Here is an 18,747-nt window from a genome sequence, read left to right as displayed (position 1 = left end):
GTTATTCCTGTTGCTACAATACCATCTGAACAGTTGCCACATTAAAGCTGATTCACTTTTGGTTTTTACAAAAAAAAAACTTTGATGTACAAAATGATTACTCTTGACAGACCTTAGTCACAGCTTTCAGCAAAAATGTCTGCTTATCGGCATCAAAAGTGTAACAGGGCTTCAGTAACTGTATTTTTAAAGGCGCAATAAGCGATTTCTCACCACTAGGTGGAGCTTGAGCAATGTAGACCAAAACAAAATGTGCACGAAGCCGCGCCCCTCTCTAGCGCCGCTCCAGTACGTGTGAATCTATTTGCGAAGGATAAATACACAGCAGAACAGCATCACCCCTCAGAGGAACATGTAAAGTGAAGAAGTAAGTAACTCATGACTTTATAATGCTGTTAGCAAGAGAACGTTTTGACCCGATGGACATGCTCTCTGCCATTTTGTGCCTGGCGTGGCATTTTATGGGCAGGGAGGGGGCAGCTGGTCATGGCCGGCCCGGCTATGTAACCAGATATTGGGGAACAACACAGATTGTGTTGGACGTTTAACCATTGTCCATCTAAAAAGATACATTTAGTTCTTCACAAAACTATTTAGTTCTTACTGTCTAAAATAATGAAATGTCGCTTATTGCTCCTTTTTAAAGCATCTGAAACAACTTATCTTACTGCTCTTATGGTTTGAAGTCCTTTTTAGTGAGACGCTAGAGAGATCTGGAGTGTAGAAAGCAAACACACTTTATTCCCTGCTTATAAGACAGACGTATTAAACTGTGTGGAAGTACTTTTGTAGTGTAAAACACTGTCACGTTGTGAAACAAGCATCACCCATCACTCTTTTAAAGGCAAAACTGTTCTAAAACTAAACTTTGTTGGCTACCGTTGCAGATAGCTCCAGTAAATAACACTAAAATCCACCTGTGCTTACTCTATAAGGAGTGGGACATGAAAACCTACTCTTCTGCCCAGAAGCAGTTTCTAAACTACTGCAAAACGTGTTTGTGCATCAAAATGACACTAAAAGATTCATAATATAAGGCAGATATTATTATAATAGTTGTTGTTAGGGGCAGGGTATTAACCATCTCAGAGGTGGGGAGGACAGGTTTTTCAGAGGTCTACTGAGGGATTTCTGAATCTTTGCACCTCTCCTTAGTGGCTAAAGAACCAAATAATCAAGAAGAGCCTTGAAGTTAATAAAAAGAACAGACAGTATAAACAGCTTATCCTGAGAAGCAGCTCACTAATGCATTTGAATGAGCCACCTGGGCATTGCATACGAAGCAACAAATGTGCTGCTGTCAGTACTGAAGCCACTTTTAGTGTAGCAGTATTCCCCCAACAGCTTAAACGAGCGGACTATGTGTATGAACTTACTTCAGGGTCGTTTCGTCCCAAGTTTACCGAGCCGGGGTTTGCCTTTAGATCACAGGAAGTAGTCTCGTCATGGTTTACACTACTGTACTATCCAACAGACTGCACTGAGGGAGATGAGTCATTTTATGTGGAAAAATGGACAAACCAAAACAATTACAGCCGGAATTAGTGAATCTTGATCCACTGCTATGTGACGAAAACACACAAATATCCTCCCCGACCTGGGTTGTTTTCCCTTGAGCTCTAAAGTCACATTACCGTCAAAGCATGTCCTCAGTTTCAAAGGTGGAACTAGTTTATGTTCTACTTTTTATGCCTTGATCAAGTGAAACCAAATCCTAAGCCTTAAACGGGTTTTTGCGTAATGATGAAGGCTCCTCTGTGGTAAAGGAGCAGTAATGAACTCTTGTTTTGTCGGATAGATCAAAATCGTTGCTGGCCAGGATAAGGCTGAGCTGTGCATTCCTACTTAATGTAATTGCAGTAGCCCAATCTCTAACTGACTATTTTGAGTACATTGGTTTTAACAACATTGTCCACGACTCTTACCTTTTAGAAATCCCCTCAAGATGAACATTAACATCAGGTTTTCTGTATAGCTGTATGTAAATTGATCAGTTTCCAAGAAGTGCTAATCCATAATCCATGATTTTCTGTTTCTACCGGTGGTTTTATCACGAAATGACACATGGAAGGACCCGTGGTTATCTTATCACCACACACATTGAGCACAATGGGAAGGTAGTTTTGAAACAAATCTCCAAAGCTCAGTGCAGGATAGCTGTAGCAGAAGAGTGCCACGTTGGGGTCGTTGATTTTCTAAAACGCGCCAGGCGGGTCGGTGTCACACAAGGAATGTAGAAAATTAACGTTACAACAAGGGGTTTATTAACACTGGGCGACGGCAATAATTGTACTCTCAATAATTTAGTTTAAAGGAATTATTTCTTAACTTTCTCAGTAATGGTACTCAAACCAAATGTTGAATTTTTCTGAATTTCTTCTCAGATTTTTTTTAATGTTAGAGTGCAACAAAATGGCTTTATTTTAAAGGCTTTTGTCCATTTTCACCAGGAGAGCGAGTAGATGTGACTGAGCCTCTGCGCAGATGACCAGCTTGTTTCTGTCATAAGCGCTTATAGCTTAAAGCCAATATTGTTCATCTTGGCTCTCTGTTTCTGGGCCCAGCATTATGCAGCTAGCTAACTCCACCCACCAGCTACTATTCAAGAGATTTTATCGCTCATCTTCTCGTTTCTATAGGAGAAGGGGAAGCACTGCAGTTTGTAAATGAGAGGAAATGAGTGGTCCGACGAGCGTCCAAATATTACCGTCTGGCTTTGATCCAGTGCTTGGAAATCTCATCCTTCCCTTAAGATAATATCACCGGCGGCTCAAGTGAGGGCAAAGGAAAGGTCGCAGCTTGGTGAACACAAACAGCTGAGCAAGACCTGCTTTTCATGCAGGCCCCCATGCCTTATTTCCAAGAATGATTACCAAGCCCTTATGATAGAGAAAGAGAGAGAGGGAGAGAGAGAGAGAGCGGGTAGGTTGGTGGTGTTGTGTGGAGTATTCTCCATATCTGACTCGCCACTGACAGCAGCAGAAATTGCAGAGGAAACAGGAAAGGCCTGAGCAGCTTGGTGTTGGGACGGATATCCTCTTTTGGAGGCGTTCCCCCTCCTCTCTCACTTAACGCTCCCTCTCTTTATCTCTTTTCATCGCATCAGCCCTCCACCAGCTCATTTTGCTCCTGGCGCGGCATTAATCGCTCAACCTGAGCGTGGAATCGAACCACAGGTTATTTGTCCCTCCGTAGCTTTTGAGGCTCGTCGGCTCTGAGTGGGGCTATGTGCTGGCACGGGGACGAGGAGGACGAGGACGGCTCCGAGGTTTGTTTGATTTTGCCGCTTCTCCCACGGTCGCTCGATGATTGTGATTCCGTCTAAGAGCTTTTCCTCAGTTCCTGAGCTTGTCTTTGTGTCTTGTTGAGGCTCCGTATTTTGTTTCTGGAGTTACTTAAAGAGTTGCTTAACAAAGAGGACGCAGGATGTATATTTTCCCGGGATGACATGGTTGTTAACACAATAAAGATGGAATCAGGGGAAAAGCTGGGAACGAATGACAGCTAGACAACTTGATCTGTTGTTCCACTCATTTGACCGATAATCTGATCTAAAGCAACATAACTAATACTTTTCTTAACTTTCAGCATTGTTAGAACACATCTTTCTAAGATTCTTGACTCTACTGTTCATAGTATTTACAAAAAAAATCTGTAGTTGAAAAAATTTCTCATCAGTGCTTCTTATTTTTACCTAACTGGCCTTTTCCTCTTCTTCGGCCATTGCTATTCAACGCTCTTTCCTCCCATTACTGTCTTATCTGCCTCTTCATCTCTTCCTCTTCGCTCCTCCTCACTCTCAGCGCCACACATCAACAGGTTGAAGCGGATTAATATGAGATTAATCAGCATTAACGTGGCTTCTGTTTCTCCTTTAACGACCACATGTTTTAACCACAGTTTGCCGTGTTTTTTTTTTTTTTTTTCACCGTCCTCCCCTCCTGTTCCCGCTCTTCCAGAGTGACCCAGACGGGCTGTCTGTCCTGGAGCAGCTCGGTTTGGACCAGAACTCGGACTTCTCAGACTCGAGCGTGCAGCAGCTCCTGGATGAGCAGCGGGAGAGAATCCGCAGGGAGATCCGCAAGGAGCTGAAGATCAAGGAGGGCGCTGAGAACTTACGCAGGGCCACGACCGACAAGAGGAACGCTCAGCAGGTGAGAACCAACGCTGGGTGTGTTCATTCACAGAGATTCAGCCAAAATCAACTAAAAGGATTTCCCCAAAACGAGAAAATGCAGTGAATGACCGTGCGTAGCTCCACATTTAGCAGATGACTAATGATTTTAAAAGATCAACAGAAAGAAACATGCATGTGATAGACCTGATCTGTCATGGGGGGCAACTATTGGCAAATCTGGCTTTTATGGAAGAGGGACAGAAAGACAGTTATTATTGAGAGAGTAACATTAGAAGTCCTTTCTGCAGGTTGTCACAAGCAAACACGTGGAAGAAGGTGATCAGTTCAGATGGGTCTAAACTTTAACTTGGTCTACTTGTACAGTTCTGGCTGACCCAGCTTCAGCTATATTTAAAATAGTAACGGCCAAATAGCTTTATTCTTGACAGAGCTGGTAAAGCCCAAAAGACAACATTCTGGTTAGGTCTGAATTAGGGGTGCACAATATTAATAAAACATGCAATATGTGATAACGTGAATGTTGTAATAAGACTTTATAAGTGATCAAATAAGTAAACACTTTTAAAGGTTAAATGCCAGGCCCCTTCTATTCAATATCTCTATCAGGCATGTGGAAAGTGCGGCCTGGGGGCCATTTGTGGCCCCGTACTGATGTTGAATTCTGTAGTAGACAGATTGGGCCTTGTAGTCCAGGGCTGCTATCCGCCTACTGTATGAGATTTGACCCACTCCTATTAAATATTAAATTAGTTCAAAAAGTAAGGAAATGTGTGTTTGGTGGATTGTTTTGCTTTTAATGTTGCTTCTTGGCAACAAATCTTATATTGCTCCAAAGACAAAGGTGTTTGTGGGTTGGGCCTCAGAGTTGAGAATTAGAGTTGCACCCATGAAAAACTTTCCAGATCCAGACTGCTTTGGGTGGAGGCAGTGTTACGGTGCTAGGGGGCATCTCCATCACTGGAAAAACATAGCTTATCACTGGAGGCAGTCTGAAAGCAGGAAGTTGGCATCCCGCTTTCACTTTCCTCTGCCTCCACATAGCGGGGTTAACCAGACTCTGGCTGGAGTGGCCTGCCTGCAGGCATGACCCTCTCTAGCACATCAAAGATCTGTTACTGGGAGTGCCGTTTGTGTCAGTGACCAACACACACACAGGGGCTGACTAGCAACAGGTGCTGATTGGTGAATGGATGCGTCCTGCAGCAGTGTGTGACCAGGCTGGTGACCAGCTTGAAGATGAGCTGCTTGGTTGTTGTTTGTGGTCAATTCTCCCACGTCCTAATTCGACCCTTTTGTTTAAACCAATAAACAGGTAAATTGTCTTTAATGTTTTGTTCTAAATTCAGTCGGCCAACCCAATAAATGGCACCACATTCCAAGAACATCGATATGACGGAGGAACCTCTGATGTTGGGTTCTTTCTATGCTGTGTCCTGCTTCACTGGAGCAACAACTTCCTAAGGACCAAACCTACTACATTTATATCTTTCATTTTTTTTTTCAAAAGAACCTTGCAGTTGGCCTTGGACCAGGCAGCACCAGTCTGCTGGATTAGAATCTCCTCCGGGCTTTTCAGATGCTTTCAAAGTGCTGCCATGCTCCTTCATGATGCTCATTAAGTGTTTGTTTTTTTCTTAAAATGACAACATTTGGCCAGATAAACAAAATAAGGACTCTTATGTTGCTTTAAACCTGCCAGAGTGACCTTTTTGCGATGATGTTGTGCTGCATATCCCAAATTCTTCCCTGACTGAGGCTGCTTACAGTCGCACTGAAAAGTTGCCTGGCTTTAGTAAGGGATCCCTGCAGGGACACTGACACATTGGGCAGGGCAGCTCAACCAGACATGATGGCAGAACATGCCTGTTGATCATTTGCTGCTAATTTGGGTTTGGCTCTGCTCCAACTCACTGATGGCATCATCACCAGAGTTCAGGCGTAGTGCTTTCTTTTAATAATTTCAAATAGACAACAGATGGTTCTAGCAAGGCTTCTGTGGAAACATGGAAGAAATGTCCTAAAAAATGTCTTTCTCAAACACCAACCATGCCATTCCCACAGTTGTCAAAACCAGGGAGCACTTAGTAAGACTGACTTATTTCTAACACTGGTTGGTTTGGGACTGACGGCTGATGGGGAAAGAATCTTGTTGTCTCTTTGTCTTCTGCAGTAATTGTAGACTGCCATATCTATTACTACATTTGGTCAAATAAAGCAGTCTGGAACAGTAAAATATGTTCTGTTGCTGCCTATGTGAGCACCTAACACATAGAGGGGACTAGGTTCAGATTTACCCAGCTAGAGATCAGAAAGTTGACCATGAACCGTACCAAACATGGCAGGAATAGTTTAGGAGCAGTTTACGATTGTCTAGCAATATATCAGTAGCTATTATCTGCACTTTGTCTTGTTACTGAAAAGTCCTTTATAAATAAACTTGCCTATTAAACTTGTCAGTATAACAGTGGCTACATAGTTTTTCCCCCACAAACTTCAATCTGTTTCTTTGTTTTTTTTATGAGACAGTGTAAGGGGTTTCTTAAAATCACTCTAATACCCCGAAATAAAATCCAATTGCTTTCAGACGTTACTCATTTAGTAGGAGGGTTTTTGTCCCGGACATCTTTGGTTCAGCATGCAGGTGTACTAAGCAATGCAGCTGGTTTTAAACTTGAACGCAGAGTTACGGTACACAACTTCACATTCGGCACAAACCACATGGACTTCCAGCTACCACCAAGTCTGTTATATGGGAATTTTCCTAATTCAGCTTCAGTGACAATGCAGGAAAAAAATGGTGGACCCAAGTAAAGCTTTGTGAACAGCTTACAACAGCAATCAGGTATCTAGCTAGGTCTTCCCTGAACTTAATGACCCCTCTGAAACCATGTCAAGCAGAATGTAAACATCGCTGGTACAGTGAAAAATAAGCTAATGTGCCTCTAGCATTCAAGCCAGTCCCAAATGCCCCAGGGGTCTTTATAGCACGCTCACAATTTGAATAATGGCTCCTTGTCTCCTAATGCGAGGTCCACAGTCGGTAGTTTCCATGGACTATGATGTTTGCAAATGACCTTGTGATCTGAAGTGAGAGCAGGGAACAGGTGGAGGAAAATCAAGAAAGATGGAGGTTTGCCCTGGAAAGGAGAGAAATGAAGGTTAGCGATAGCAAGACAGAATACGTGTGTATGAGAGGGACCCGGGTGGAGTGTGTTTGTCCTCCAGGTCATGATCAATCCAACAAAGGTTTAAACAATAAAACAAATGGACTTCTATTCTGAAGCTGAAGATGTTTCACTTCCCATCCAGGAAGCTTTCTCAATTCAGCATGTCTGGAGTAGTGAGGAGTTCTAACTTTATAGACTGAAATGGTCTGAACACGTACAGAGGAGGGACAGTGAGGATGCTGAAGCTGGAACTGTCAGGCAGGAGGCCTAGAAGAAGAACAAAGAGAAGATTTTTGGATGGAGTGAAATAAGACATGAAGGTAGTTGATGTGAGAGAAGATGGGTTAGATGGAGACGGATAACTCTGTCGACCCCTGGAAGGGAAAAGTTGAAAGAAGGTCAGGATGATGATAAATATAGTTGAAGAAGCAAAGTGATACTGTCAAACATAAGAACAGCGGTGCTGTGTTCAGGGCACTCTGTTTCTACGGTGCATTCAAGTACAACTCATACACTGGGTTTTCTCCATAACAAAACTGCAAAATGATGTAAATGTTTTTATTCTTAAATGTCAGCGCAGACTTATGAAAACATTGCTAACACCCTCTTTGGCTTTGATCAAGTGGTTTAATTGTTGTATGTATGTATGTGTGTGTGTGTGTGTATATATATATATATATATATATATATATATATATATATATATATATATATATATATATATATATATATATATATATATATATATATATTTTTAATTGTTATACAGTTTTGTACCGGCTGTCTTTTGCTATGCTTGAAGCTGCAGAAATTATAAGATTCTTTGATCACTGCTGAATGAAGTAAAAAATCATCTCAGTTATCATTTCATTGAAACCTAATGACAACATAACGCCTCATGATTTCATTTATGTACCATTACACCTTTACCAATTTGCGGAGTCTGCTGTGTATAATTTATTCTCTCTCTAAATGCAGTTGTCGTTTTAAAAGCGTCAGAGGTTTGGTAGAGAACATTAGTGAACAAACTGCGTCATGAAGAACGAGAAATACAGCAGATTAGGTTCAGATTAACTGACAGGTCGGCGAAGGCAAGCTGCAGGGAGGCTCATGGCATCTCTGGAGAACCTGCAGGTATTCACAGCTAAGGTGGGACAGTCTGCTGAAAGGGAGCAATAAGATGTCCTACATGTGCTGTAGTCAGATGAGACTAAAACAGGATGACATGTCCTACAAACAAAATATTTTGGGTGAGAATGAATACAGGATATGACCCTGAACGCACCATCCTCACTGTTCAACTGTTTTGGCAGCATCAAGCTGTGTTTCTTCATTTGGGTGAGGGAAGCTGATGAACGTTGAGACTGACCTGAACTAAACATGGGATGGTTTAGTTCAAAGCATATTCATACGTGAGAGTGGCCCAGTCAAAGTCCAGGCTTAAATCAAATGCATACTTTGTGGTTCAAGTTAGTGGTTGTAATATGAAAAACTGTGGAATGGTTTAAGGGTTGGAGAACACTTGTAAAGCACTGTGTGATGCTTTACAAATATGTGTTGTCATATTTTGAGTTACTGTGTTTCTGTCAGGCCATCAATTAACTAAAATTTCAGGATTAATGGTGGAGGAAAAAAAAAAGCTTTTAGCTAAATCTGTTGGTTTAGAATGAGGAAAAAATGATGTCCCCTGCAGACTAAAATGGTTCCTCACTTAAAGTGAGGAACCATTAAATAGTTTCTTCAGTAGTTGGATGGCTAGCATTGGTCTACACGCAGAACGCCATTAAACCATAAGAGTCTCTGCTTATCTGAGATCGGGTCGCGGGGGTAACAGGTTGAGGAGGATACCCTGACATCCCGCCCCGCTGTAACATCCTCCAGCTCATTCTGGGGGATTACAAGGCGTTCTCAGACCAGACAGGATACATGGTCCCCAGTGAGTGGTGGGTCTCCTCCCAGTGGAACGGGCTCAGAAACCCCCCAAAGGGAGGCACCAGGGGGCTTCCTGATCAGATGCCCAAACCACCACAGCTGGCTCCCTTTGATGAGAAGCAGCAGCTTGAGTTTAACCTCCCCTCAGATAACAGAGTCTCTGAGGCTGGGTCTGGACATCCTCTGGAGGAAGCTCATTCAGCGCCTTGTATCCCGGGTCTGGTTTCTTTGGTCCTGATCCAAACCTCATGACCGTAGGTGAGGCTCAGAACAGACAGACCGGTAAATGGAGAGCTTTGCTTTTTGGCTCTGCTCTTTCTTCACCATCACAGATCATAGCAGCATTACTGCAGACAAAGCCCCAATCCGTCCATCTTTCTCCTTTTCCATCCCACCATCGCTCATGAACAGCACACCAACATGCTTAAGCTCATCTGCTTGAGGCACAGACTGAGACAAGACCATTTGTTAAAAACCGTATAATATAGTTTTTGCTCTTATTTAAAAAAATAAATGAATCTAAAGTGCAAAGCCTGTTTTACTTTCTATCTGCTTGTTTAAATCTGCAGAGTTCAGACAAATGATTCCTTGCTGTTAGGCTTGTACTCTGGTTTCACAGAGGAAGTAATGCTGAATGCTGGATGATGGCTTACATCTATAAATAAAGGAACTACTTCATGCAGGCTGTTTGTTTGGTTTTGTTTTTGTCCTTAGGTGGACAGTCAGCTGCGCTCGTCCAACCGGAGGCTGGACAACCTGCACGCTCAGCTGCAGGAGCTGGATGCTCACATCGTGGTGAAGGGAGGCGAGGAGAGTAAAGGTACACGTACCACTGCTGTGATCCTCATCTCCTCTTATTTATTTATTTATTTATTTTCAATCATTGCTTCATCAGCAATCGTTCCATTTTTGTCAAACATTGCCTTAGTTTACCATTTCTACATTTATTTCTTTTGTCTATAAGCTTCAAATGGGGGGGGACCCCAAACCAAATGCATCCTTTATTGAAGCTGTTTATTCTCTCACTGGGAATTTTAGGAAGAGCCCAACCTTTGATTTGAAGAGCAACAATTTAATCCGCCCAGCTTCACTAGCAGCACATTTCTCCTGCTGGGATCATTCAGGGAGGGAGATCTTTGAGCGGTCCTCGTTGCACGGTTCCACCAGATCATCCAGAGCTCCAGATCCTCTCCTCAGATGTCGCCTTTAGCACACATTGTCACGTTGAACTGAGTCCCAACAAAACCAATCACCATTTCTGTAGATTTAAGGCAGATGCTGCTAACCAATAAGGGCGGGGATGGCTTAGGCTACTGTAAAAAAATTAAATGACTTTGTACACTAAAATGAATTTATTACAGCTTGAACGGTGCATCATGAGTATATTTTAAGCAAATTTAAACACATTAGCTCAGCAACCCTTCTGTAGTTTGCTTCATGTTCCATTCAGGGCCGTTTAAGCTCTTGAATAGGACAGGTTCAAAAAGAGTCTCTGGGCGCCGCGCTGCGCCTTGATGTGTTGGCTGCCGACCAGGCAGTGCAGGTGTGGCTTGTTTGATACAAATTAGTGGCACATCTAACACACGGCTGCGTTTTCTCTTTGCTTCAGCTCACTCCGCAGGTAGGATTCAGGACTGAGATAGCCATGGAACAAGGCTGGTTTTGTGTTTGATGAACCGTTTCTGTGTTGATTGTGGTTAGGCTCATGATCCTGCCGAAAGACCCGACCATGACCCATTTTCCGTTTACTAGTTGAGTCCAGCAGATTAGGATTTGAAATATCCTGGTAGAAGAGGTCACGATGCTCCTTGGACCTTTTGGAAGAGAAACAGCCTGACGTGATCACGGCTCCTCCGTTATACTTCACATCACAGTAGGCACGTGGTGCTTCCACATGTTCATCCTTTGTTTCATGGCTAACCAACCCGGAGCGTTGCTGAAAAGCTAAATCTTAGTCTCATCTGACCAAAGTTCAGCAGTGCAGCTAAAGACCCTGGTGAGTCTAGCAAACTCCACATGTTTACACTTGTAATGGGAGGCTGTGGTGCATCAGATTTATTCCCCAGTGAAGTCGGAAAGCCATGGATTAAAAAATAGAAGTTCCTAAAAACTTGGAAAAAAAAAAACATAGATAAAAAAATGCCCCTGCTACATTTATCTTTCATAAAGATAACTGTGGCACCGGTACTTTTGTTTAAGAACAGCTGTTCTTAACATGGGATTTTTTTCCCCATTTAACAAAAAGACTGGATGGATGATTCTAGAAATGCTTCCATGTGAGATTATGCTACTGCTAGAAAAGATTAGTTTTGAAAGGCTTTTTAAACACATCTTAACCAAGGATGTCAGCAAATTTGTCCATGTCTGCAGTTTTTTTTACGGCTGTATTTTTCTTTCTGTTTTTATTACTTCTCATTGCGCTTTGCCTGCCACGCTGTGAATGCAGTTATTTGTGTCTCTTTTGGGGAAATTGTTGCTTTGATTCATCAGTCCTTTGTAGTAGTTACAGTAAGGTAATGGACATAGTAAAAATAAGTGTTTGAAACCCAAAATGCCTGTAAACAGCAACTTTACCTTAACTTCTGATTACAGCCGGTCTGCCAGTGAGAAACAAGTTCAGAGCTCCTTCTTTCTAATAAGAATCCAAAGTCTTTAAATATCATATTGAAAACCTAGTTTGTTGACATCAGATTTATTGACATGGTGGAACTTTTTATATTATTAAATGCTGCTGTTGTATCCTAGTATAGGCAACTCTTAAATAGAAGCTGCAGGAAATTCTCTGTGGACTAATTTCCCTTCAGCCCACACCGTGTGAACCCCATCCTGTTTCTTATTTTACCATCTCGAACCGTGCCGTCTCTCCACAGATGAGTGTCCTCAGTCTCCGGGGGCGGAGAGCTGCAGATCAGCCCACAAGGAGCGCATCGCCGCCCTGGAGAGGCAGCTCAACATCGAGCTCAAAGTCAAACAGGGGGTGGAGAATATGATCCCCATCTACGCCAATGGATCCACCAAGGTAGAGCTTTCCCCTGACAGACACACACACGTTGGGAAATATATCGTTGTGAGGACATTACATTGACTTCCATTCATTTTCTGTTGCTTTTTATTCCCCAACCCTCAACCCAATTCACACCTTATCCCTAAACCTAAGCATTAGCCCAGTTTGCAGTAGCACACACGCAAAAACATACGTCCTTGTTTTAAATACTTAATTTACTCCATTCCATTTTCAACCCATTCTGTGGCCTAACCTAAACCTTGTCACCTTGGTCCTAAACCTAACGCCTAGCCCAGAAAACAGATGTTCTCACTCAGCTGCAAGTACAAGAAGACAGAGACAGACAGTCAAAGTGTGGAGTAGGGTGGATCAGACTGAGTTCATTGTCACGTTCAGTAGGACAAAGGACAGATCCGTCACACCGCTCCCCCAGGTGGCTGAGAAGGAACAATGTGCAGTCGATGGACTCATGCCATCATCTACAAATGTATCAAACTTGTAACTTAAACCCCTTCCATCTTTATACAGACAGCGTTGTGTTTTGGGTTTTAGCTCTCGTTTCTTCTTCCCTCACTGCCTCATCATTTACAATCATTTCTCAGCGCTGCATCAGTTTCTGTAGTTGACCCATATCTGCACGCTTTGTTAAAAGAATATATATCCTTAGACGCACTAAAGCACAAACAACTTTGTTGTTTCTGTTTAATGCAGGATAAGAAAATGCTGCAGACGGCCCAGCAGATGCTGCAGGACAGCAAGACCAAAATCGACATCATCCGAATGCAGATCCGGAAGGCTGTGCAGGCCACCGAGCACACGGATGACACGCAGGGTGGGTTTGAGCTGCTGGCCAGAGAAATGACACCTACTTCCTCCGCTGCTTTTCTGTGTGGCTTTTTGTTCTGCCGATGCTGCTCAGAGCGTCATTGCTCTGCTTTATTTGGGTTAAAGTCACCAGTGCAGCAGTGATTAGGCACCAAACACACGTTTTCAGCTCACTATTCACAAGGTAAGGGCCATGAGCTGAATACACCTCAGTGCCCGTTGCTTCACACCTGTTTATAACCTTTGAACTTTTCCATTGTTTTTTTATGTTACCGTCGCATATTTTAGTGTGATGGGATTGTAGGTGCCAGAAAGGAGGATATAATGGTGAAGTGGAAGGAAAAGTTTTCTTATATGCACGGTTTTATTTATTTTTATTTATATAAAAATAAAACCTACCATAACAGAACTCACCTAAATGGTAAATAAAATGCAAATGAGTGACATTTCTCAGTTTATGTTCAGCTGTTCCCTGAAGGCCTCAGAGGTTTGCTAGAGGACCTCAGTGAACAAACGGCACCATGAAGCCCAGAGGGCACAGCAGACGGGTCAGGGAGGCATTTTCTAACACAACATCCCATCATGTTCTCTTAAGACCGTATGGCACAACTGCTAACCCACCGAGACCCAGCCCTATAGAGCAGGGAGAGTGCCAGAGAAGCATCCCTGGGGCCCATGGTAAGTCTGGAGGAGCTTACCATGGGCCCCAGCTATTAGTTGTGCACGGCACAAGTTTGGCCTGTTATGAGCGAGTGTTGGGAAGAAGGTCTTGTTTCACGGCAAACGTTTGGAAGGAGTAGTTCTGGTCTGATGAGGGGGGAAAAAAATAGCATTAAATGCAAATTGCTTAGTGTGGCAGAAAACCAACACTACAAATGGCCTGTAACTCACCGTCTCCCAGCATCAAGGTGCTGAAGGGTTGCGTTTCCTCAGCAGGGACAGGGAAGCTAGTCAGTTACATGGCAATACTAGAAGAAACGTGTCTCTAACCCTGAGGTTCATCACCCAGGAGGACAAAAACCCTAAACCTGCAGCCAGAGCTGTGGTGGGTTAGACCATAATATGTTAGAATGGCCTAGTCAAAGTCCAGACCTAAATCCATTTGGGAATAGATTTAGGTCTGGACTGAGCTAGAGTTATTTTTGAAGAGCGGTGGGCAGAAATCTTAGTTTCTAGATGTGCAAAGCTGGTAGAGGTGTACAGTAAACCAAAAAGACTAGCAGCTGTAACTACAAAGTATTGATGCAAGTCTGAAAACAGACACAGCACACTGCAGAATCTTATTCTAAATGTTCATCCATCATTTTCCTTCCACTTCACAGAATATGCACCACTTTGTGTTAATGGGGACACTTTTACAAGACACCATAAGCTAGTAAACTCGGCGAGTCTGCCTTCTGACAATTGTACGCCGGCAGAGGCGGGATGCCTCCCCCCCACACACACACACACACCCACACACCTTCATCTTGTCATGTGATCCTGAGCCTGGCTTTCCTCAGCTGAGCACACGTCGGAGTCCTGAGCAGCGGCCGTGCACGGCACACGCTCAGCAGCGTAAACAGATCAATGGACAGGGCCGCTCTGGCTCCTCACATGGCTCTGCTGGGAGTGCGTGAGCAGAAAGAGGGAGAGGATAGCTCAGCTTGATGCACAGCAGACCATTCAGCCTGTGATGATGATGATGATCTGGGCCATACATGGAAGTGAGCGATGAAAAAGCCGGTCAGAATTACTCACAGGACACCGAGGAAACGAACGGGGCACCAACATGCTGTATTGACTTTGTACATTAAACATGCGAACACTCGTTCAGCTACACCATGATCTGCGTTCTCCACCAGGGGCAGGTGAGCCGACGTGTGGGACCCCCCCTGCTGGAAATATGAGACGGTTGATGACAGTCACCCAAGGACCCAGGGGAGCGGGTGGGGGCTGAAAGAGCTTAGCAGGACAGAAAAAGAGCAAAACTCCAGATTTTAGGGATATCATACCCCCTTTGGGCCCATCTGTGCCTTTCTGCTCACGTCTGAGAAAGGGAGCCGACGGCTGGGACCGGCTGTCTTTTTAGGCCTAAGTAGAGTTTACTGTATGGCCTTTTAGGGGCAAGCTTTATTCATCCATTTCCTTCATGTGGAAAACCTGCGGGGGTTTTGGTGATGTGTGTAATTCTTTCCATGTCTGGAGCGCGCAGAGCAGGACAGAGCAGCGTTGTGTGATTACTGTAAAAAAAATATTCAACCAACCTGCCTTCAGCATTGATCTCTGATAATCACCCAATCACTGGTTAATCAGTAAATGTGGGATGCTTGTGTGGCTTGTTTACCACTTATCCCTTTGAATTATTGAGCTAATGGAGAGGGCATTTGGTTTTATTCTGAATACGGAAATCAATGAGGGCGCTTTCTATGACTGCTGCTCTAAAATGTTCTCTGTCACATTTTATCCCCTTATCAACGCAAACCTTAAAGCTATTTGAAGGGATTTTTTTTTGTGGCAGGATTGAGATGTTGAAAGAAAATGATTTAAAGAGCGTGTTTACTAATAAAAAGTGTTGCAAGCATTTGTATCTGGCTTTCTTTACCCTGATACCCCTAAATAAAGTCCAGCGCGTCTGAGGGGCCATTGTTGGAGTTGCGCGTACTGAAGGAAAGCGGTGCGTGAAAGAAAGACGTCCACCTTTGACCTCCAGTATTTTCCCACGTCAGCCACCTGGGTGGGATTTAGCAACGCAGCGTTAAAGTCATGCACTTCTCCCCGGGCAGTGTGGGAAGCGGCCTCTATCGCTCTTATTTACACCATCCAGGGCCCGGGTTGTGTGTAGTGTACACACGCAGTCTCCAGGCACCACGCCCCGTGGAAGGGTCGTCTAGCCGGGTCTGGGCTCCAGGCACAACACCTTATTAGGAGATGAAAGCGTTCACATTGCTTTCCTCTACCACCGCCCGCTCCGCTCCTTTCCTTTCTCCCTCGTCTCGTCTCGGCCGATGCTTAGAAAGGCCGATCTCCAGAACAATGTCCCCTTTGCCCCGATTCTCTCTAGTCTAGGCTCTGAAAGTCAAACACGCCTTGTTAGAGGCTAATTACCCTGTTTGTTGTGTTGCGTATCTCCCTCCCCTCCCCTCTTCTGCCACATGTTGGCGTGCTCCATTGAGTATATTGCCCACTGTGCCGTTAAGGCTTTCCACTTAGCTGGAAATTGGCTTCTTGGGTACGATTGCATCTGATCCTCTTATCTGTTTCAAGTGAAGGAGCTCAACAGTGTTTTGACTACATTACCCTGGCTTCCATTAGCACTTCGTTACATCCCTAGGTGGAATAAATGGCCAGTGGTAAAGAGTGGGTGGGGGGTGGAAATATGCAACTCTGCATAATAACCGTAATAGATCGCCTTTTTTATTGGACCTCGTGTGGTAAAGAAATGCAAAGCTGTGTATAGATTCCTTTTTTTCTTCCACAATTCAATCGCTTTGTTTATTGAATAATTTTGTTTTTGTACTAAGATGACCTGAGTAAATGCAATAAGCAGTTTATAAATGATTCTTTCATTTATTAAGGAAAAAATAAAACGAAGCCGCCTCTGGGGTAAAAGTAGCTGGCCCCTTACATCACTGTGGATCGTTTTAATAAGCCACCTTGGAGGGCTTTTGGGAATCAGCAGCCTGTTTTAACGTCGTGCCACAGCATTTCAATCAGATTTCAGTCCAGACTTTGACTAGGCCGCCTCCCAAACCTTTCAGGGTTGGACTTGATGGTGCGCTTTAGGTCATTTTTCTGCAAGTTTGTTTGAGCTGCGAGTCACAAGCTGATGGCTGGACCACTCTCTAAACTTTCTGGTGGCGAGCAGATTTCATGGCTCCGTTATTTATGGCCCTGAACATCACACTACCGTCACCATGTATGATTGCTGGTACAGACGTAACACGACCCACAGGGTATCTTTTTTTAAATCAAATATTAGATGAGCCTGTGTTTTCTTTCTCCTCAGCTGTGTTTTTGACCGTTGAACTCCTCCATCGCTGCCACGTCTCTTCCTCATGGCTGAATCATGAACACCGGGGCATGTGAGGCCTCCAGTGCTTTGGATGTTGTTCTTTGGGACCTCCTGGGTGAGGCGCAGATGCCCTCTGAGGGTATTTCTGCTTGGCCGGCCACCCCTGGGAAGGATTTCTGTTTATTGTGGATGATGTTTCTCGCTGTGGTTCACTGGTGTCCCAAAGCCTTGGAAATGGCCTTGGTAGCAGTTTCCGGACTGATGGATGACAATTAGTTTGTTTCTCATCCGCTGTTTAACCTCCTGAGAACTTTCAGCCTAATTCATGTTGTAAGACAGGTTGTGTTTAGGTCAAGGAGGTCCAAGCTTTTTGTCACATGGGCCAAACTGTCAAGTCAAAATCACTTGAGGGCCAGTTAAATAATAAAATGAACAAATTATATGAATTTTAGCACCTGCCCCACATAATATGAACATGTAATATTTTCATTAAACATATTTGTCACATTTTCTGTAGATGCAACACTTAAAATGTTTTGCAGATTTACCTCATTGAATGGTCATCCAGTGTATTTGCTATTTTGGGCTCGATTGTGAAAATTGTTGCCTGTTCACAGCACTGAGAACATGATTTGGGTCAGTCTTTGAAAACGCTCGCTGTATTCAGCCTCCTTTACTAGATGAATTAAAAGCAAAATGTGGTGCACCTAAGTCTGTATGTGAATAAAAGTCATGGGATGGATGTGGTCCTATATACTATGAAATTATAGAGAATGTAAAAGACAATGGGGTACCGCGCGCGAGCTATTTTTAGAAACACAACGTCACGATGACGTCACATCACGTGGTACGCAGTGGGGCAAACTCCGGAAACCCGCCGCTGCTTTGCTTTAAAAGAGACATGCGTTAGCCTTGGTTTTACTCGGTAAAACGACTGCTTTTTCCAAATCTAAAACCATGGTTTTTAAACATTGTTGCTATGGAACGTGCAACAGCGACTCGAGTTACGCTGATCGGCCGCATATGAAGGATGTTTTCTTCAAGACTGCCAAGGAGAAATGTGTGCGCTTGGAACACCGGGGCGGTCGGCCTACACAACAGTTCAACCCGGAAAAAGTTACCAAATTCAAGTACATATGTAGCAAGCATTTTGTCGGAGGAAAGGGCACAACCGAAGAACATCCTGACCCAATTCCAGCGACATCAAGTCAAGGTAAGAGTATTTTGGTGGCCGACATGTTAATAAAGTAGCGCCTGCTACCATGACAGCATATAGGCTATCATGGTAGCAGGCGCTAACATGATAGCCTGCTACCAGGATAGCTTACTCAAAAACATTTCAAATGAGACAAACATTAAACATATACCCATTCCTGGACGGTGATTGCAAACAACAACAAAAAAAAAAAACGGCTGACGCTGCCATGATCGCCGCGCAGGAAAAAAAAAACAAAGCTTACCGTTCATCAACTCGGCCAGTTTTCCGGTCTTTTTAAGCCCTCGAACCTCAAGCCATCGTTTGAGCTGAAGGTTGGTGTGTTCTTCGACAGTGCGGCCAGTAATCCGTGTGCCTGGGACATCGTCTTAGGAAAGTTTAACGGCTGTAAAGTCGGTCATATCGCTGGTTCTGTTGCGCTTGTAATAGCTGGGTTATCCGTGCTTTCTCTCCTGTGTGCCCTACCTAAGC

At 43.8% G+C, this 18,747-nt stretch overlaps 1 protein-coding gene across 2 annotated transcripts in view; it reads left to right on the top strand.

The window, feature by feature from the left end:
- pkn1a (protein kinase N1a) overlaps window positions 1-18,747 on the top strand; it is a 66,514-nt gene that overhangs the window by 30,148 nt on the left and 17,619 nt on the right. The window contains exons 1-5 of one of the 2 annotated variants that reach the window (XM_036136780.1): window positions 3,126-3,268; window positions 3,960-4,154; window positions 9,952-10,057; window positions 12,108-12,256; window positions 12,953-13,073. In XM_036136780.1, coding sequence (XP_035992673.1) covers window positions 3,227-3,268; window positions 3,960-4,154; window positions 9,952-10,057; window positions 12,108-12,256; window positions 12,953-13,073 — 613 coding nt within the window. In that variant the 5' untranslated portion in view covers window positions 3,126-3,226. Of the gene's footprint in view, window positions 1-3,125; window positions 3,269-3,959; window positions 4,155-9,951; window positions 10,058-12,107; window positions 12,257-12,952; window positions 13,074-18,747 lie in introns of those variants that run through there. The other variant, XM_036136781.1, reaches the window with a different exon arrangement.

This window comes from Fundulus heteroclitus, chromosome 5 (genome assembly GCF_011125445.2).
Source record: "Fundulus heteroclitus isolate FHET01 chromosome 5, MU-UCD_Fhet_4.1, whole genome shotgun sequence".
NCBI classification, from domain to species: Eukaryota; Metazoa; Chordata; class Actinopteri; order Cyprinodontiformes; family Fundulidae; genus Fundulus; species Fundulus heteroclitus.
The sequence above is the reverse complement of the archived record's forward strand: the minus strand, read 5'-3'. Positions and strand labels throughout refer to the sequence as shown.